Genomic DNA, 22,545 nt, shown 5'->3' on the forward strand with positions numbered 1-22,545 from the left:
AACAGGCCCCCAGCCTCCATTAGTGGGGCAATATTTCAGTTTTGTCGGGGAAATTTTGCCAAAGGAATCTGATTTTTCTTAAATTCTTTAAACTGAGGCCACAGCTTAAGTCTCCATCCTATTTGACATCCTCGTGAGTGACAATAGTCATCATCTACATGGAAAATAGCTTTTTCCCCACAGACCTTCTTGCAGGACACCACAAGTCTGCAGTAAAAGGAAATGCCTATTTCAAAGTAGAATGATTAGGAGTTCCTGGGTAGGGTTCTGACCATACCGTGTAATAATAACTTTAGAGAAACTGAGAGATACTGTGAGAAAAACCCACATGTGTTTTCATGAGATGGATGGGAAGCATTTTAATAAAAAATAATGCTGGCAATGCAGCATGTCAGGCTTTAATAGAATATTATGAATAGTCAAAGCAAATGAATGGATACAATGAGTTTAACAGGGGATGTTCCAGGAGTGAACGCAACACGCACACCAAGGAATTATGGGTAAGGAGAAAATGAGAGTGTGCTAATGATTGGATGCAGACAAGCAATGAGTAATTCCAGAGCTCACAGTTAAACAAACTGCTTGTGGCACTAATACGTGTGCCCAATTACCAATTCAGAAAGAAAATAAAAAGCGGTTTCAGTAGAGTCAGGGTGGGAAATCTCCAATTAGCACCAATTAGTGAAGTTGCTTCTTAGAATGGAATTCTGGGGACATTAAAAAACAAAATTCTCCCAGAATGCCTGATGGAAGCATTTCTTTACCAGGTGGTGAAACTCCTAAAGTATAACTTGATGAGGATTTGTGCCTCAGGGATGGGAACACAGACACGAGTTGGAACTTGCCTGCTCGATTTGACTGGTCAATCATGGGCTGTACTATTCTTCTTCTGGCATTAATAAACCTGAAATAGAAGAGAGACGACCAGTCAGCAAATGCAATTTCTGTGCTCTGTGAATACCTTCACACGCTGCGGAGAATACAGTACAGTTGAACATCTACCAAAAATTATCTTTTTAATTTGAAGGCAATCTTTCCTCTCCATGTTCAAAAATAGCTGACTGGATCATCTCCCCTGTCATCTCATAACCAAGTTGAGGCTGACTTGCTAAAAACAAATTACTCAGGAAGAGAAAAAAGTTTTCCCTGCGAAAACTTGTATTAATTTGCAACTGTGCTTTTGCCTCTTGAACAAGTCAGAATCTTAAGTTCACAGGCTGGAAGATTTTCCCCCTTTCCCTAAACTGCATCATAGTGAGACCCCGCTTCCCCTTGCAGCTGGTCATAAATGGAGACCAGGCTCTGGCACTCGGCTTTCACAAGGTATTGTTAGGTCAGCAAAGCCATCAATTAGGCTGTCTGAAGTTTTATCACCAACACAGCAGTAATAAGTGCTGGCCAGAAAGACTTCTGCTCTTCGGCAACTCCTGCAGTTTAAGCCTGTAAAGTTAGGGGTCATTTAGAGGTCAGTGCCAGCTGGGGGCGGCCTTTCCAGTCTAAGCTGGGACACCCAGGGCAGGGATAAAGGTAACTGCCAACCATAAACCCAGCCACCTTTCAACCCACTAGAAAGACAGAGCCTCAGGTACACATGGTTGATATTAGAGTCTAAGAAACATTTTCAAATCAGGTGGTGGTTGAATCACAGGAATGTTAAAGGAGAAGCAGTTATTTCGTCTAGAAGCCTGGATCTAATTTTGTTGGAAATCCAAAAATAAGTGCCTACTTCATGTTACTTTAATGTTTAATAATGCCCATCAAATATTCATGTACAAACAGAGTAAGATGATAAGAAATCTCCTTTATTTCTCCAAATTTAATAAAAACAAACCAATTTTCTACCATTTGCGAGTTACCCCTGTCCCCGTGCATTTAATGACACGCATTCCCCACACACTTGAGCTGATGCACAAGATTCACTGGCTGTGCATTTTCAGGGGGGACACGGAGGGAGGGGGTGGCCTAGCCTATAGCTAGCTGTTCCTTCAAAATAGAACCATGGATGATCTTTCCCAGGATTGCAACCCCGTGGACTGCAGCACGCCAAGCTCCCCTGTCCTTCACTATCTCCTGGAGTTTGCTCATTCCCAGTATTCCCAATTTCAAATCTTAAGTGCAGGGGGACTTCATGATTAATGAGTTCGCATGCGGTCACAGTCAGGAACTGAAAGCTCCTTCTTTGAAATGAGCCAGGAAAATTCTAGTGTGTGCTGGCAGCTCTGTGCTTCTGTGGTGTTGAAGTCCCTTTTGCGGAGGACAGCGGCCCACACCCTTTTAGGCCTCCTGTGAGCATTCTGGTGGGAATACAATTAGATTGAAGAAAAATAGCCGGGAGAAAACCAAAGGAGTCTTTTGCATAAGGCGTTTGTTTGGCAAACAATGCACTTCTTTATTACTTAAGAACGTGTAGCTCAGGTTGTCAAGAATGTCACACCCCCTCAGGTTTGGGCAAGTAAGTGACAGGCTACGTGAAGTGAAAACAAGAAGAAGAGAGTGGGAACTGTATATATTCCCTCCAGGCACTTTTAAGAGTTGCTGAGGAATAGCTGATCAGATAGATCACAAAGCCTTTTTAGAAGTACCCCTCAAATCTTAGTGGTCTACTCTTTCCCTCACTGCTCTTACTGGGACCAAGGACAACTGACCTGAGAGTTGCACCAGCAAACTCCTTTCATCGGCTCAGATTAAGACCCATTGAGATGCTCAGAAGAGTGGGAGAAACCTTTGCTCTTCTCCTTGAAGTTTCTAATGGAGGACACACATGGCAGGGTTTTCACCTCTTATGTGCTACTAATCCCGGTTTTGTTTTTTCCTACAGAGCAACTCTTTAGGTAAAACGAATTGCTATTTTTTCCCTTTTTAATTTCACCCTTTTACTCTTTTATTATTTACATCTGGAGGTTGTTCCCTTCTTTATGTCTTTCTCAACAGTTCCCCCAAACACTCCCTTCCTCACAGAGTTGCAAGGCATCATGGTCCTTAGTTCTCAGCAGGAGAACTCCACACTGTCTTCAAACAAATAATTACAGGGAAGGTTAGAGGTTCACTCAAAGGTCATTTCTTTGGATACTCGTCAGAATGTTTACATTAGTAAAAACGGGGTCCTCTCAAAAGGTTGTTCAATGGGGGATCCACAACAATGCAGAACATTAAAAAAGCATTCTGTGTGCCCGCAGGTCTTTATAGAAGTGCTGAACTTGGAAATGCCACTCCAGTATTACATTTTCAACTAGTTACCATGGCATGGACTGGATGTTCACTAGCAGTTATGGCGATGGCCTTTCTTTGCCCAGTTCTGCTAAACAAATAGGCAGAGAGGCCTCTGAAGCTTTTTACTAGATCTTCTTAAAACAGGTCAGAGAGATTTTGCTTTTTTCGCTAGGGTTTCTCTGAACTGTTGTTCTCAAACAATGTTTGTGAACCATAGTGCTGTATCTTGCCAGATTCCTGATTCTACCACATTATTTCAAATCACACAGAATTTGTAAAACATATGGGTCCCAATTTTTCGGAACTCTCTTAACATACAACTCTTGCCAACTGTCAGCTGCCCCGATCCTAGGCTATCTTATGAACACCATAGATCTCATTATTAAAATTAACAATTAATAAGCTGACTGTAAGAACACTTCAACACTCAAAAATTAAATTACTACCACTGCACAGATGATCCATAGGCCATTCTTAGAAAACACACCCAATGTACATAAAATGAAGCCATTTAATTATAGACTTACAAAAATCAAACTAGGAGTATTTTTTTTTATTTCTTTATGTGAAATTTCCAAATGTGGTCTTTCCCCCAAATTACATGACATGAAAGTTTTTTCCACCTTCTCTGATATGTATTTTAAGATGAAGTTATTCAGTGCTCAAGCAGTAAGCAGAATATCAAGTTTTGATCTACTTAAAATTTGAAGTCTAAATTGAAAATTGCCTGATCTTCCATCTTTCAAGGTTCAAGCTCCATTCATATGGAAAAATGCAACTCACTGGTTCAAAGACAAAAGACATCTTAAAAGGCTCAAAAAGGTTTCTTGGATATTAAATGGGTCTTACAAAATAACATTTTGATGAGTTAAGTGTAAATGAATCAGACACATATGGATTAAGTTATCCTTGAATTTCACACGGGTTTAAAAACTAAGGGGAAAAGAGGGTGTTGGCAAAAACATTTTGGACTTTGCCAAACCCAAAACATTTGAAAAATTGCTGAAGACATCCAACTAACCAAAATGCAGCAAGCTGCACCCAACTTTAATGAAAACCCCCACAAGTTATTTCCAATCCAAAGACTGTTAAGTTTTTCATCTGTATCTGATATTAAAAAATGCTCTAAATTGTAATGTCATCCCAGAATGATTTTGAAGTTGAGGACACATACTTTTCTATTGGTATAAGCTATTTAACCCGAAATCACAAAGTCTTCTTAGATATTAAATAGCTCTTAAAAACATTCTGAGGTTTGTACAACTTGCATGTAAAATGTGCCACATATGATAAATGCCATAAATAAAATGTGCTAGTAAGCCTAATGCCTTATCCAGATTTCACTTAAAAAAAAATTCATTAGCCTCACTGTGACTTTTTAAGGGCTAGAGATAATTCCATTAGTGACTCCCTAGGGAATGAGTACCCTAAAATATACTACTTCCATTGATTTGTGTTGAACACAAAGTTAGTACACAGGCTCATGCAAAAGCTTTGGAGAGGATCTACTAAGACTATCTACTTTCTCACTAAATTTTATCAAAATAGAAAATGCATTAGTATGTGTGATCCTTAAAAATTATATACTTAGATGGTTAGCTTAAAAATAAACTTAATTACAGAAATAAATTCAATGACTTTCCAAGAATCATGAGGCCTTTTTGAGTCAACTTAGAGTGAATATATATGTGTGTATGTGTATGTGTGCATGTGTAAGTGTGTTTAGGCTAAGCCATGTCCGACTTTTTGCGACTCCATGGACTGTAGCCTGCCAGGCTCCTCCATCCATGGGATTTCCGAGGCAAGAATGCTGGAGCTGGCTGACATTTCCTTCTTCAGAGGATCTTCCCGACCCAGGGATCAAACAATCAAACCTATGTCTTCTGCCCTGGCAGATGGACTCTTTTATATATAAAAAGAATAAACCCAAGAGAGGAAAATATCATTGAAATCTCATCTTGTCTTTTTGGAGAGAGGTCTTCTGGAGACCTCTCCCACATCCCCACCTTAACGCCCCACAGAAAAAGCCAAACTTTTCTGTCAATGAAATCTGACCATGGTGATTTTCTTTTGAAAGTGTGTTCACTCCCAAGCATATTTCAGATCGATAGACACAGACTTAGGTATCTTTCTAGATTGTTGGTTGATTCCTTTTCCTTTCTTTTTCTCCCTCTTTTTTAAATGGCTGATAAATCCCTCCTTCTGGTTCACTAACTTCATTCCCCACTTGGTAACCCATTCCTTTTGGCAGCATTCCTTTTGTTAGAAAGTGTAGGCCTCCATGGAGTCAACTGGAAAGATGCCAGCCCTGAACCCTCTAAGGAGGAATCAAGAATCCCCGGAAATGAAGATTTTGCATGGATTGGTCTGGTCAAAGAAGTAGAGATAGAACTGCTGAAGAGAGATCAGATCAATTTGGAAGAGGTACTGTCCAAATACCTTGGTGATTGGGGACCTTTTAAAAAATGAAAAACCTGTTTCTTCACTTTTCCCAGCCACAGAACTCATCAGAGACGATGCTTATTCACAAAGCTTGCTACTGGTTGGGATTTGCAACAGTGAAGTCTCAATCAGGACAAATCCATTATTAAGTTTCTTTGACTCTTCTGAGTTCAAGAAGAAAGCATGTCTTTTTCTGTGCTGTGGTTATGGCTAAGAGCAGGGTTTTCTCAGTGAGATATACTGAAAAGGTTGAATCAGTGAATTAAGCAGATTTAATACCTTTAATGTGTACTCCAACACACAGATGACTGAGTCATGTCTCAAACCTGCATTTTTCATGAGTGGCCAGATAGTGTGTCTTTTCTCCCAGACAATTGTGAGCAAAGTAAGGTAAATGAATGAGATTCATGGGTTATTTAGGGATACAGTTATGGTTCATAATCAATTTCCCAGAGCTACAGCTTGATTTTTAATTTGATAGAGATGAGATTGGTCTACTGGAGATGCAGGCTTGATTCCTGGGTTGAGAAGATCCCCTGGAGAAAGAAATGGCAACCCACTCCGGTATTCTTGCCTTTGAAATCCCAAGGACAGAGGAGCCTGGTGGGCTACAGTCCATGGGGTTGCTAAGAGTCAGACACCACTTAGTGACTGAGCACAAACACAGATTAGTCTACAGCTCTCAAAACACCATAAACTAACACTTCTAAGTTTATAATATGAAAACATGATATTAATCTGGACTCACACACCTTTTGTAGCTTAACGAAAATGCCTTGAGTACTGGAGTGTTTATGCTGACATGAAAAGCCCTGAGCAAAATTATCAAGTAGGTGATGCTTATCTTTCAACAGCTTTCTACTGTGGTTTCCCAAAATCATTTCATCTAACTCCTCCTTCAAGATAGGAGGGCTCACATAGGTTCTTTACTAAAATACCTTACTTTGGGTAACCCTTCTCAGATATTGTTCCATATTCCAGACTTCTCTGTAGAGCAAAGTGATGAAGAACATAGAAACATACTTTCTGCCCTTTCCTTGCTGTGTCACCGTGGGCAAGTCTATGTAGACTTCCAAGATTCAGTTTGATTCCTATCTATAAGCTGGGGTGATAGTTGAGCCCAGATCATGTTGAGGATTAAGGTGGGTATTGCTTGTAACATCTTTGTGCCACAGTACCTGGCACATGGTAAAGGCTTGTTAAATGTTAACTTACACTCAAAATGCATCTATGCAATGCCCCCTCCTAAAGAGCTCTGTTTTCTTACAGGTAATAATTAACACTAGGTGGGTTATTATAAAACAAAGCCAAGCTGATTGATAAGAGGATAATAATGTGCTGTACCCCTGAATGTAGCATGTGTTCATGCCATGTAGGGTCTTCCCAGAGATTACAGCTGATCTAAGTGTATAATGTCATGGTGGGGATTTTAGACACTGGAGTGGGTGTCTGCTGGGGGGCAGGGTAGTGGGGTGAGCTATTTTGGAATCACTTTCTTAACGATTCTTTGGATCCTTGCAACTCTGTGCTCCATGGACCAACCATATCAACATCAACTCAAGCTCGTTAGAGCTACAGAAATAAGTGGTCCCTACCCTGGCACTTCCCAGGTGGCGCTAGTGGTCAAGAACCCATCTGCCAGTCCCTGGGTTGGGAAGATCCCCTGCAAGAGGGCACAGCAACCCACTCCAATATTCTTGCCTGGAGAATCCCATGGGCAGAGGAGCCTGGTGGCCTACAATCCATAGGGTTGTAAAGAGTCGGACACGACTGAAGCGACTTCACATGCACACACCTTGGCACTAATGAATCTGAATCAATATTCTAAAATATTTCCAGGTGACACATGCACATTTAAATTTGAGAATTCCTGCTCTAGGTCACATACCAAATACACAATCCAGTACTCTTACTAAGAATAGAAACTTGCAAAGATCAAGTTTTAATCAAGAACCGTAGCTGTAAATATGCACATACTATCTGAGATCTAAACAGTCCTTTAATCACTTGTTTTGGGCAACAAACAATTTAGAGTAATTTAATACTTTTCATTCCGTCAGTACCTCCGACAGGAAAATTTGGACTGATAAAGTGTTTTTGTGGAAACTGTTCTCTCTCAGGAATGGATAGCAGGGAAATGGTAGATTTCTATTTTTATTTCATGTAGTTCTGCACTGTTTAAGTTTTTAATAATAAGCTTGATTGTTTTTTATAATTTAAAAAATCTTTAGAATGACCTGGAGAATTTGGCATCCTACTCGAATCAGGCTTACATGGCCAATAGTAGAGACTTTTTAATAAAAGTATTTGAGAAATTCCTTGGAGATAGGGAATTATCTTTTATTTTCTTTATAATACTGAGGAACAATAAACACTATTCCATAAGGATAATCACACTCGATAACAAAACATCCCAGCAGGTTATGATTTTGAAGCACTGTTACTCTCCCAGAACACCATCAGATTATTCATATGTGGCTCTTTATCATGCACTATAAAAGTGATCTTTCAAAGCTACTTGAAAGCAAGGGAGGAGAAAATACGCAAACTTCCTTAGCTATTCATATCTAGAATCTATCCTCTTAAAGATAAAATACTAAGTCAATAGACATAAGTTGTAGTGTATTACCTCATTCTGTACATGATTTATTGCAGATGGAAATCAACTAGAAACTGAATTACTTTGAAAGTTTTACTACTGACATTAAAATTCCAGATCTGTATACCTATACTCCTAATAGTGCTTCTGAAAACAATTCTTTGCAGACACGGAAGATACATCTATAACTTTATTCAGTTCTATCAGCATTAAAAAAACTGGAGTAATCATCTTCAAAATTTCCAATTATGAAGTCCCTGTTCATCTATCTGAACCTTATTGCCTGACTGGGCTTTGAAAAAAATCAACCAGTCACTTGACAATCAGTTACACACATTTTAGCTGGTTCTCATCATGTTCCTAGCCACTTACTAATTCGTGCTAACAGGAGGAGATCCTTACAAATCTAGCATTTCTTTAGCTTTCAAGACCCCCTTTGATTGGAGTATTAATTCTCTATCCTACTTCTCAGTGGAAGCCACCTGAGCATTAACTTGCCAAAAATATACCAAGCTGTTTAGCAATTATGTATCAGCTATGTTTGAGGAGATCAAGGTGCACTCGCATGCCCTATGCTATGGATATCTCTCTGATTAGCTTGTCATCTGCTCGGAAGAAGATGTAGGCGGATTCTCCCATACAGTCTAGCAGGCCAGCTGTTAGCTGCCTGTCAAGCCCTCAAGTGGACAAGTAGTCCAGGAGCAAAAATGTCACTCCTTTGATCTGGCAAGGAGCAGCTGCTGATTTATAGAGTAGGACTTTGTTCTTCCGTTCTATTTTACTTTCTTTCCTAAGGCAGAACCACAAAATCCAGGAGAAAAAAAAAAGTGCCGTTCCCAGCAACATCAACAAGCTCTGACAACTGCAACAGGGTTTTTCTTGGCCCGAACAAAGCTTTCAGGCATCTCCTTTGACGCTCACCTTTCCCCCGCCCCCTCCCCACTCCTCACCATTTTTTGCAATGCGGTAGTTATTGTTTAATTCAGCTTCTGTAAATGGAATGGACTGTGGCCAGCAAGCCTGGGGCATAAACACACCTGTATGAAAGGAGCCTTATTGTAGCAACCATCCACAAGCAAGCTCGCATGAACCACGTTCCTGAGTTCAGAAAGAATGCTCCATTTTTCCTGACAGCAAATTTTACCCTAAGTGAGTTTCTACTTTTGTTGCCACCAACCTGTGATGACCACATGTGAACTGTTTCCTCTTCAATGGAATTACACTCTTTAATCCAAGAGAAAAAGGGATTCACTTTTTTAAATCTGTGAGCAAACAGATCCATCAAAAATGTTTATTCACTGTCTACAATATCAATCATTAAGCCTTGAATTAAACAACATCCAGAAAGGCTTTTGCAAATGCAGTATCAAAGATGCCATAATGTTGATTTCGTTACCACTGATTTATACTGACACAGGCTTCCCTGAGTAATATATAAGGAAAAAAAATCAACAACAAAATCTCCATAAGCCATATGCATCGCCTTGCTAAGAATTAAACTGGTTTCAAATGCACGATCCTGTTCTCAGTGGATACATCTGTCACGTCAGAGATGCCCTGTCAACCAAGAGGGACAGGAAACAATGTGGCCTTGAGATAAGCTGTGAGAAGTCAGTAACCATATGCAAGCATATATATGTACATGTGTGTATACACATACATGTATGTGTGTGTATGTACACACGTATACATATCAGGCAATACACTTTGCAGAGATTAACACCTGGCTAAGTTTTCTGTGTGGCTGCTGGAAGGAAGGGTTAAAAGGGTTATCAACTCTAGGATATGTAGACATATAACCACATAGGTCACAGAAATTTTGTGGGTGGCGGGAATGCTGAAAACGAAGGAGAAAAGAATGGTTGTTTAAACACCCTTTTTTGCCATCAAGCCATGTTCTAGTGTTTGCTCTCTTCTCCCCTTTCTCACTTTCACCAGGATGAACAGACTTTTTTCAAAACCTTGTTCTTTGCTCTACCCTATGTTCCCCTTTGGTCACACCTCTTCAGTGTTTAGAGGATTATCCTAGTCGAACTTTCTCTGGGACTGTGTACAGGTCCCAGGGAGAGACTGGGTTCTGGTGGGGGGCGGGGGCAGGAAGATAGAGGAGAGGAAGGGCTGCTGCTGCTGCTGCTGCTGCTGCTAAGTCGCTTCATTCGTGTCCGACTCTGTGTGATCCCATAGACGGCAGCCCACCAGGCTCCTCTGTCCCTGGGATTCTCCAGGCAAGAACACTGGAGTGGGTTGCCATTTCCTTCTCCAATGCATGAAAGTGAGAAATGAAAGTGAACTCGCTGAGTCGTGTCCTATTCTTTAGCGGCCCCATGGACTGTAGCCTACCAGGCTCCTCCGTCCATGGGATTTCCCAGGCAAGAGTACTGGAGTGGGGTGCCATTGTCTTCTCCGATAGGAAGGGCAGCAAGGTATAAAGAAGCAGAGATTCCATATGGCCTATTTTCATCCTTTTTCAATTCTAAAAAATTTAGAATGAATAATTCTTAAGGTCCACAGAAACCTGTACATGCATCACACACTGATAACTTCTATGCACTATATCTAACAAAAGACAAGTTTAATGACAAAATATGACAAGGTCATATATAATAAGAACTTATATATAATATGAAAATATATAATCATATGACTTTCTCTATGTCCACATATATATTTAAAATTTTGAAAATGCAACTTATGCCTTTAAAAAATTTTACTCTTCACAACTACAGAAACAAATTGAAAAGCACAATTCGAGAGTACATGATAATCCTAAATAAACATGGTCCACACTCAGTAAATAAGTGTGATGGGGTCAAAAGAGAAGTCAGAAGTCAAGGTAATCATCAGCTTCTTGGAGGAGGGAAGTTGGGCCAGATTAAAATAGTATAGATTATTGAGAAAGAAGGAAACAAGGAAATGGTGTGTGTGAGGACACTGAAGTAGACTAAGGCCCAGTGTGTGCAAGGGAGGGTGCAGGCACTGAATTCTGACAGGCTCCTGGTTTTGGTCTGGAAAACACCACCACAGTTAACATACAAGCTAGGGGAGGCACCTTTATTTTTTCAGCTTTATTGAGATACAACTGACATATAACATTGTATAAGTCTGACATCAAGACTGCTTGGAGAAATATCAACAATGTCAGATATCCAGATGATACCACTTTAATAGCAGAAAAGGAAGAGGAACTAAAGAGCCTCTTGATGAGCATGAAAGAGGAGAGTGAAAAAGCTGGTTTACAACTCAGCATTTAAAAACTAAAATCATGTCATCCAGTTCTATCATCATGGCAAATAGATGGGGGGAAAGTGGAAATAGTGACTTGGGCTCCAAAAATCACTGTGGATGGTGACTACAGCCATGAAATTAAAAGACACTTGCTCCTTGGAAGAAAAGCTAGACAGCATATTAAAAAGCAGAGACATCATTTTGCCACCAAAGGTCAGACATAGTCAAACCTTCCCTGACATAGTCAAAGCTATGGTTTTTCCAGTGGTCATGTATGAATGTGAGAGTTGGACCATATAAAGAAGGCTGAGCACCAAAAAACTGATGCTTTCAAATTGCAGTGCTGGAGAAGACTCTCGAGAGTCCCTTGGATAGCAAGGAGATCAAACCAGTCAATCCTAAAGGAAATCAACACTGAATATTCATTGGAAGGACTGATCCTGAAGCTCCAATACTTTGGCCACCTGATGCAAATAGCTGACTCATTGGAAAAGACCCTGATACTGGGAAAGATTGAGGGCAGGAGGAGAAGGGGTGACAGAGGATGAGACAGTTGGATGGCATCACTGAGTCAATGGACAAGTCTGAGCAAACTGCAAGAGATAGTGAAAGACAGGGAACCCTGGCATGCTGCAGTTCATGGGGTCACAAAGAGTTGGACACAACTGAGTGACTGAACAAGTTTGACATGTAATATTGTATAAACTTAAGGTAGTGTTGATTTGACACATTCATATTTCAAAATGATTATCTGACACCTCCATCACATCACATAATTACCATTTCTTTTTCATGGCAATAACATTTAGGATCTATTTTCTTAGCAACTTTCAAATACATAAGACTGTTAATTATCATCACCTGGCTGTTCATTGGACTTCTAATACTTTCTCATCTTGAAGCTGGAAGTTTGCACCCTTTGACCAATATTTCCCTATTTCCCCCACCCAGGTGGAAGTTCTTGAGTAACAAATTGAACCTCTGAAATTCCTAAAGACTAGAATGATAAAATATGGTGCCTGAGGAAGATCTATTCTAAGGGCTACGTATGAGCTGATGATTCTAAGGGCTACGTATGAGCTGATGAGAAGCAAGAAGCTAAATGGTAGAAAGCTGTTATATCCCAAGCAGAAGAGGGAAATGTATACTCAGACTAAGTTGGTAGAAATACAAAAGAAGTGGGACACGCGGCTTGGAGAACTGCTGAGGAATTCTGCTTAGATGGCAAAGAAAAGATACAAATAGAAATGATATTATAAGAGGATAAACAAGAATCTATGTCTGGTATGCTATAGTATTCATTTGATAAAAATTGGAAATTTCAGAGGAATTCCTACTTGTTATGGCAAGGGGGCGCAAACTCAATGTTCTAAAAGTTACCTTTGAGTTGATGGGACTTTCAGGCTGAGAAACTAGGCAGGCCACTCAAGATAAAGGACAAAAAGAGAGTGAACGGTCAGAAAGAAGCGACTTTAACTTCAAAACCCTCTCGTCTCTTCAAACCTCGAAAACCAGATGAATATTCCAGACTGCAGCAACAAGTATAAAGTGCCTGCGGGGGTAAGTCACTTCAGTCGTGTCCGACTCTTTGTGACTCTGAATCATAGCCCTCCAGGCTCCTCTGTCCGTGGGATTCTCCAGGCAAGCATACTGGACTGGGTTGTCACACCCTCCTCCAGGGGATCTTCCCAATCCGGGGATGGAACCCCAGTCTCTTATGTCTCCTGCATCGACAGGCGGGTTCTTTACTGCTAGCACCGCCTGGGAAGCCCGATAAACCGCCTAACTAGTTCCAAAAAATGACTTCCTCTTCCTATATCCTCCAGACTTTATGAAGTCCATTATCAAACAATGTCTGGTCAATTGTTAATTAATTGTCGGTAAAAGCCTTTATTCCTATTAGGTCCAGCTTGCTGGTTTTTAATTCTGAGATAATCTGTGTGATTGGAGGCTGATGGTAATATGTCCCTGGCACACTGTGTACACGTCATACTTGGTGGAATTTACAAAAAAGTTTTAAAAATCTGAAATAGGAAAAATATACAGAAGATGGTGTTTTTAAGCAAGAGTGGTAAGACAATCAAGGGTGGGTTTTCTCCAGGTGGTGACAACAATTTAGAAGAGAATTGATAGGACAAAGTGTTACACTGAAAAGGGACTCCATTAAGTGTGATGGCTTCCAAATTGTGTCCTCCTTTCAAACCATATTTTTCTTTTTAAATGGGCTTTTAAAGTGAAAAATATAGCACTTCACCCAAAACGGTGTGGAAACAAATGGTTCTCAAGTCTCTATTCTTCAACTCAGGCCGAACTACCCCAACACCAACAATCTAAGGCCACTTGGTGTTTGGCAGGAAGGGGCTTGCATGAGAATGTCCCCACGGTCCTTTCATTTGTCGGTAGGGCTCCTTTTTCTAAAGCAGCAGGGGAGACCTCAGAGACCAGCACGGCATGCCAGGAGTGTTTGTACGGGCCAGCCTCTTATCCTTCTTCCAACTCTCCTGCTGGTTTAAAAGAAAGAATGTGGCAGAAGACACATTTGGAAGGTGGCAACATTCTTAGGGCCCTTTATCAATACCACTGCTTTCTTTAAATTGTAGCTTGGTCTCTTGTTTGAGAGGCTGAGATTTTAGCACTTTTAAAGGGAACCATAAGTGAGAAATCTCCTAGGTGTTAAGCTTTAGAGTGGCTTCAGCCCAAAATCCAAAAAAAAAAAAAAAAGAGATTAAAACACAGAAAGTCAAGTAATATTAAAAGAAAGATCTAACAAAGTATTATAAATATGTATATAGGGTACAGTCTTTCTGTTTAAAGCATGCTATTTAACCAGTTTCTACTGGTATCTAGTCCAGGTGCCAAAGAGGGGAAAAAATCAAAGATTTGTAAAATTTCAAAGTCACTTTAAATAGACTATATTTCTAATAGCTATACATCTAACAATAATTTAAAAATATAGTATGAAAACATATCCCATGATGTCAAGAGGCAAAAAAAAAAAAAAAAATCTATTCATAAATACATGACTTAATAATGTCCTCACATTTATGATGACCAGACATCAAGACCAAATTCCAAATAAAATTTCTTGACTGCCTTTCCTTATAACAAATTAAACATCTTTTTACTTTGATTTGCAGCTGGGTAGCATTCTGTATCTTCTTCAGAGATGTTATATACAGTCTTCCCAACGTGACGGTATTATTACCCACAAAATTTTTAGCATCATCCCGTAATCATAAAAGACATAAAATATATCTTTATAAATCACAAGAGACTTAGCAAACCAGCAGTTATGCCACATCTGCTTTAGTCCTTAAATATTTTAGCTTTAGAGGGTTAGTTGGTGGATTTCTTTCCCTCGAATTGCAGAGAAATAAAGACATCAACCTTTGATTCCCGTATTCCACACACAGCTACAGTCACCAATAGACAAAGAAGCAAATACTGTGTACTGCAATTTGAAAGGAATTTTTTGCATATTCACATCTCACATTTTCAGAATTCCCTAACGTGGCTTAACTATTAGAAATAGAAATGATAGCATTTGAATTTTCTCCATTTTCACAGTAAAGATAAAGTAACATAAAAATAATTTAATTTAGAAATTGGTTTAACTGCTATACAGTTATGTACATATAAACAAAAAGACAATTAATAAGTATAAAGTTAATATGCCAACTGCCTAGGAACACACTATTTCTTCTGCCCTTGGGGCCTTTCTCTCATGGCTGTCTGGTAAACACACCCTTCAAAATTCTTAACAGAGAATATCTTTTTGAGGTAACTTCCCAGATTCCATGGTTTGAGTAAGAAGCACTTCTTCAGTCAGTAGTACCTAGTTCACAGATCCATCACAACATCTATCCAATACTATAATCATAATGTATATATCTAGCTTCTCACCAGGTAGTCCCAGAGGCCAGGGCCACATCTTAATTGTACGTTATTGAAAGCATGTCAAGCATACAGTACATCTTCAGTAAAATGTATGGTGAAGTGCTAACCAAATGACAAAGAAAAGTTCCTCTGTCTTGGAAATAATGTCAAATTGAGAATGGAAGAGCCCAGAGGAATTTCCTGTCCTCATTTTGCAAGTGGCTGAATAGCTGAAGCCCTGATAAAATGACAGCATATTAAAAGGCAGAGACATTACTTTGTCCACAAAGGTCCGTCTAGTCAAGGCTATGGTTTTTCCAGTGGTCATGTATGGATGTGAGAGTTGGACTATAAAGAAAGCTGAGCGCCGAAGAATTGATGTTTTTGAACTGTGGTGTTGGAGAAGACTCTTGAGAGTCCCCTGGACTGCAAGGAAATCCAACCAGTCCATCCTAAAGGAGATCAGTTCTGGGTGTTCACTGGAAGGACTGATGTTGTAGCTGAAACTTCAATACTTTGGCCACCTGATGCAAAGAGCTGACTCATTGGAAAAGACCCTGATGCTGGGAAAGATTGAGGGCAGGAGAAGGGGACGACAGAGGATGAGATGGTTGGATGGCATCACCAACTCAATGGACATGGGTTTGGGTAGACTCCGGGAGTTGGTGATGGACAGGGAAGCCTGGTGTGCTGCAGTTCATAGGGTCACAAAGAGTTGGACACGACTGAGCGACTGAACTGAACTGAACTGATGAAATGATTTTTCCTAGAATGGGGCAGAGCTAAGGTGGGAAATAACTCTGGTGTGCTGTCTCTGGGCAGTGCTCTTTGCACTCAGAAACAACTGAAGATACAGACTAGAGGCATTACTTTACTTTAAAGGTGTGACTCCATCTGGCTTTACAGATGCCAGGCAAATCTTATGTACAGGTGTGAAGGAAGGGAAGGACTTGACTTGGCAGAAAGTGGGCATCAGACTTTTCTAACCTGCGTAACACTGGGGAATGATAAGTCCAGTTCCCGGAGAGGGGAGAATAAGCTGGGAGTACTGGGAACTGAGGTCAGTGGAATATTATGGTGTGTGTGTGTTTTGGGATAGACGAATAATAAGTAGAAAGTGAAGAAGGAGGAAGGAAAGAATAGAAAGCTTTCTTAAGGAAATTTTTCCCTCAGATTGTACTCTGAAGGACACTGGTGTCAATGTTTCAGTGTTTCTCCAAAACAAAGATGGTAAGTCAAATTGTGGTAGGGAACCAGCACTAAATGAAACAAACAAAGTCAAAGTGTTAGTCGCTCAGTCGTGTCCAACTCTTGCAACCCCATGGACTGTAGCCTATCAGGCTCCTCTGTCCATGGGCTTTCCCAGGTAAGAATACTGGAGTGAGCTGCCATTCCCTTCTCCAAGGATCTTTGCAACCCAGGGATCAAATCTGGGTCTCCCACATTGTAGGCAGATTATTTACCACCTGAGCCACCCAAAGGAAAGCCCAAACATATATTATGAATCTCTAAGAAGGCATGATAGTACAAATCAAACTTGGCTTCAATTATTAAGATTTTGAGGGGCACTAGGCTATGGTTTTTCCAGTGGTCATGTATGGATGTGAGAGTTGGACTCTAAAGAAAGCTGAGCGCCGAAGAATTGATGCTTTTAAACTGTGGTGTTGGAGAAGACTCTTGAGGGTCCCTTGGACTTCAGGGAGATCCAACCAGTCCATTCTAAAGGAGATCAGTCCTGGATGTCCTTTGGAAGGAATGATGCTAAAGCTGAAACTCCAGTACTTTGGCCACCTCACGCGAAGAGTTGACACATTGGAAAAGACTCTGATGCTGGGAGGGATTAGGGGCAGGAGGAGAAGGGGACGACAGAGGATGAGATGGCTGGATGGCATCACCGACTCGATGGACATGAGTTTGAGTGAACTCCAGGAGATGGTGAGGGACAGGGAGGCCTGGCATGCTGCGATTCACGGGGTCGCAAAGAGTCAGACACAACTGAGCGACTGAACTGAACTGAGGGCTCCAAGGATATGAAAAAATTAAGGAGTATTTTTTTAACCAAAACTGTGTTTTTAAATCATTTATGAATTTGAAAATAGGATTTCCATGTTCCTACTTCCCCAAGTCAGACTCAAAGATAGAGAACCATTTGTAGGGCTCTTGTTTTATATCTTGTGCTTGACTAGTCACTCAGTCATGTCCAACTCTTTGTGACTCCATGGACTCTAGCTCCATGGACAGGCTCTTTTGTCCTTGGAATTTTCCAGCAAGAATACTGGAGTGGATTGCCATTTCTTACTCCAAGGGATCTTCCCAACCCAGGGATCAAGCCCGCATCTTTTAAGTCTCCTGCATTGGCTGGTGGATTCTTTACCACTGTCCTTTCTGGGAAGCCTGTTTTCTATCTTACCTGTTCACAACACCCCCTCCCAAGATTATTATAAAACCTGACTACTCCACTGCCCTTGGACCCCTAAAAATATTCAGGTTGAGAATGTTCTTTGAATTTCTCTATCTCAAAGATAGTTTGATCATTAGGAGAGGATGCTAGGCTAGGATGTTTGCTCTAATTTTCCCCTTTTCCTACTTTTGTCGTATCTTGCTCAATGAAATATTATAAAAAGCAACAACTATTATTGGGTATTTTGCTCTGTGTACCTAAAATTTCTGCTTCAAAAATGATTCAGAAACTGAAGACTAATCTTAAAACTAGGAGGTTTTTTTTTTTTTTTTTTTTGGCAACACCCTCTGCATCTTTCATTAATGAGAACTAAAACTTGGGCTGTGGCCATCTAACTTTAGCATGTCGACTACATGTGTTAGAGACTTCTACATACGGAGGGTGGAAGATGGAAGGAGAGAGAGAGAGTCAGAGACAAGGTAGTGGGGGCAGCAGGACGTTAAGGAAAGACAGAAATGAGAAGGCAGGAGAGACAGGAAAAGAGGAAGTGCTGCTTTGGCTAAAGTACCTCAATGCACATCCAATGCTCCACCCTCCTCTCCCCTCCCAGCCCCCGCCCCCAGCAATTCTACTTTCTTGTTTACAGAGTGTACAAGTACAAAATCAGCTTTTACTTAGAACTGTGTTAAACACCACCTGCCTGCCCTCTGAACCTCGCTGTCTCAGGAAGAGGTCAGCCTGGTGAAGGGCTCCGGTTCTATAAGCAATCCTGTCATTCAGGCTAACAGCAGTGATTCACTCACAGGAGGCAAAAATGACTCAATTGTTGGGCTTATTGACTCCAGGGAGCACAGCTACTCTATCATTACCATGGAGTGCAAACACCCTGAGCTCTGTGTTGGTCCACTTAAAATTACTATTTGCTGTGAAGGATTGGCAAAGCAATTCTTAAAATGATGGGGGTGAAAGTCAGGCGAGCGCCATTATGGGCTTTTCCTTCCGTTTAAGCAGAAGTAAGCAGTACAGGACTCGTTCTGAGACTGACCCACTTATTTAACCTTTTGTTCACTTTGCTGTATTAACATATATTAACTGACTATATAAGCCCTGGGGGGGATTACCTCATGACCAAATTACGGTTCCATTTTCATGGGTAACCTCTCCTTGGGTGGAAATTAAACCCCAACATAAATACGTTGTCAGTCCATACAGAACTGAGGAGAGATGCCCACAAACAAATGCCGAACGCCCATCCTGCAAAGACCACGGCAACCATGGAGAGGTTTGGTAAATTAGACACTAGAGGAACTATTTGAAAAACCAAATAAATTTAATTAAATAAGTTACAAAATTATTTTCCCGTCTCTTATCTACTCCCCTTGGTTAATATCCATGACATACTGATGTTGCATAATTGCTCTTATGGAATGCTGCAGCTCTGAGCCATAATGAGCTGCCTTTGCACAAAGGCAGCAAAAGTGGTTTCCCTACAGAGTTATCTTCTCAATTATTTATACTTGCAACACTTTCACATAATGGCAGTTTTAAAATCAAACAAACAAAGCAAACCGTACAATAAAGGAAGGAGACTAGAAGGTGCAGGGACCTTTTCTTTCCTTTTTGAACACCAGAAAGGAGAGACAGGCCACAGAGACTCAGCTGAATTTGGTTTCTTGAAAAGTCTCGGGGGCCCTGCAACCAGATGACATCAAAGCATTTGAGATTGCCACCTAGGTGAGGGATTAGAAACACTCTGCATACCTGCCTTGCTTTTAATCTGTCATATCCAAATATATAAAGGAATGCAAACTTAATTTTTGCCTTTTACAAGTTGGCCTTGAAAATTCCTAATCAGAAAACTTGACCCCCTACTCTCCGTTCCTGGAAAAAAAAAAAAAAGGTGCTCAACTGTCAAAATGACGTCAATGTAAGCAGAAAATGGCTGTGTGTGTCGTGGTCCCCCAGGCAGCAGAGGGGCTGGCCAGTTTTTATGGTGCTTATTTCCACTGTCCATACCTGCCTTTGGTTAATCAGTCAAAAACTTACACACAAAAAAGCTACTTTACAGTTCTACTATATACAGATATACAAAATAAGATAAAGGGTGTATTTAAGCATTATGGAAAAACTATTATAATATTTAATTTTGGAAAATCTTTGATATGAAGTGTTATCACTGCTATGAAGTTTCAACTTACGTTGTTCTTAGCACTTAGCTTAGTCGACCATTCGGAGTAGGTACTCAGTAGGCATTAGCCCGGTTGTATTTCCAAGTTAATCTATAGATGTGCTTGAAGAGCTTGTATTTTAAGAAATTAAAAGTCAACTTTTGACCAGACATACATTTTGGATTTGCACAAAAATTTACATTTTAAGATTCTCCATTAAACAGGCAAAGATTCCAGCCTTTAGGAGGTGGTTACTACCTTCATTTGAAGAGATATTCTTCATCATATAATGGCCAGTCATACATCTGTGATTGAAGATATTTACCATCAACACCAGTGAGATACAACTTTTATATCAGCTATCAGCCAGATCCAAAGAACAAACTCTTAAAGCAACTATTTCCTTAAATTCCCACAGAGAAAGATTATAAAGACACCGTAAAAATAACAATTTTAAAAACCTCAAAATTTGTTTCTTGCAATTTGCTTATATGCACACACTGAATTTACAAACACACACACACACAAACATACACACACACACATATATTTGCTTTTCATTAATGTACCTTACATACCTTGTGACTTTAAATCTCTTCTTTTTACACAGTTTTTAAAAAATTAAGATTTTTTTCCCCCCCAAACACACAGGTACTACTCTGAAAGGTCAGAAAGAAAAATAATACACCCTGCTGAAAGGAAATTAGACCATTATTCATAACCCACCCGAGGACAGGCTGTGGGTGAGGTTGTCAGAGGGAAGCAGTTGGGGATAAGTGGGGATCCACCATCTTGTATTGCTCCACCCCCAGGAATCTAATGAACCAAATATCATATTGTAGCCACTTGCTGCTTCTTACAACTCCTCTTAGCCAGGGAAAGCTAAGAAAGAACCATATTTTTTGGCTACTTCCTCTAGTTCTGCCACTCTTACCTTCAGTGTCAAATTGTTTAGTGGTTGGTGGAAGCTGAAAGATTGTAGGCCCAATTCTACTTCTCAATATAAAACTACAGTCTATTATTTGGGCTTCTAGCAGCACTGCTGCTGTTGTTACTGCTAAGTCGTTTCAGTCGTGTCTGACTCTGTGCGACCCCAGAGACGGCAGCCCACCAGGCTCCCCCGCCCCTGGGATGCTCCAGGCAAGGATACTGGAGTGGGTTGCCATTTCCTTCTCCAATGCATAAAAGTGAAAAGTCAAAGGGAAGTCGCTCAGTCGTGTCCGACTCTTAGCGACCCCATGGACTGCAGCCCACCAGGCTCCTCCGTCCACGGGATTTTCCAGGCAAGAGTACTGGAGTGGGGTGCCATTGCCTTCTCCGTCTAGCAGCACTAGACACCTTAAACACTGAAAAATTATCTTTCTAGGTGAGTGCATGTGTGCTTATGGACTGGACAAAAGACAAAGGGTAATATATGGAGAATGCAGACAATGGTGAGAAAACTCTTGAGCCAGATTAAAAACAGAATCCTGGTATAGACAAATATAAATCTGAGTAAACTTTGATGTAAGCCTTCCCTGGTAGCTCAGACAGTAAAGAATCTGCCTGCAATGCAGGAGACCTGGGTTCAGTCCCTGGGTCAGGAAGATCCCCTGGAGAAGGGAATGGCTACCCACTTCAGTATTCTTGCCTGGAGAATGCCATGGACAGAGAAGCCTGGTGGGCCACAGTCCACGGGGTCACAAAATGTCAAACATGATTGAGTGACTAACATTTTCAAACTTTGATGTACTGCAAGTATGTCCGATGTTATGCATAACATAAATTGGGAAAGGTATACATCAAGGCTGTATATTGCCACCCTACTTATTTAACTTATATGTAGAGTACATCATGTGAAATGCTGGGCTGGATGAAGCACAAGCTGGAATCAAGTTTGCAGGGAAAATATCAACCTTAGATATGCAGATGACACCACCCTTATGGCAGAAAGTGAAGAGGAACTAAAGAGACTCTAGATGAAAGTGAAAGAGGAAAGTGAAAATGCTGGCTTAAAACTCAACATTCAAAAAACGAAGATCATGGCATCCGGTCCCACCACTTCATGGCAAATAGATGGGGAAAAAATGGAAACAGTGAGAGGCTTCATTTTCTTGGGCTCCAAAATCACTGCAGATGGTGACTGCAGTCATGAAATTAAGACGCTTGCTCCTTGGAAGAAAAGCTATGACTAACCTAGACAGCGTATTAAAAAGCAGAAATATTACTTTGCCAACAAAATTCTGTCCAGTCAAATCTATGGTTTTTCCAGCAGTCATGTATGGATGTGAGAGTTATAAAGAAAGCTGAGCCCCAAAGAATTGATGCTTTTGAACTGTGGTGTTGGATAAGACTCTTGAGAGCCCCTTGGACTGCAAGGAGATCCAACCAGTCCATCCTAAAGGAGATCAGTCCTGGGAAGGACTGATGCTGAACTGAAGCCCCAATACTTTGGCCACCTGATGCAAAGAACTGACTCGCTGGAAAAGACCCTGATGTTGGGAAAGATTGAAGGCAGGAGGAAAAGGGGACGACAGAGAATGAGATGGTTGGATGGCATCACTGACTCAATGGACATGAGTTTGAGCAAGCTCAGGGAGTTGGTGATGGACAGGGAAGCCTGGCGTGCTAAAGTCCATGGGGTC

General features: G+C 40.7%; 1 protein-coding gene across 8 annotated transcripts in view; it reads right to left on the reverse strand.

The window, feature by feature from the left end:
- Positions 1-22,545, reverse strand: part of MEIS2 (Meis homeobox 2) — a 223,865-nt gene that overhangs the window by 4,753 nt on the left and 196,567 nt on the right. For all 8 annotated transcript variants that reach the window (XM_019968482.2, XM_019968480.2, XM_019968481.2 and 5 more), the window contains one exon: positions 846-904. In XM_019968482.2, the coding sequence (XP_019824041.2) occupies positions 846-904 (59 nt within the window). The remainder of the gene's footprint in view (positions 1-845; positions 905-22,545) is intronic.

This window comes from Bos indicus, chromosome 10 (genome assembly GCF_029378745.1).
Source record: "Bos indicus isolate NIAB-ARS_2022 breed Sahiwal x Tharparkar chromosome 10, NIAB-ARS_B.indTharparkar_mat_pri_1.0, whole genome shotgun sequence".
Lineage (NCBI taxonomy): Eukaryota > Metazoa > Chordata > Mammalia > Artiodactyla > Bovidae > Bos > Bos indicus.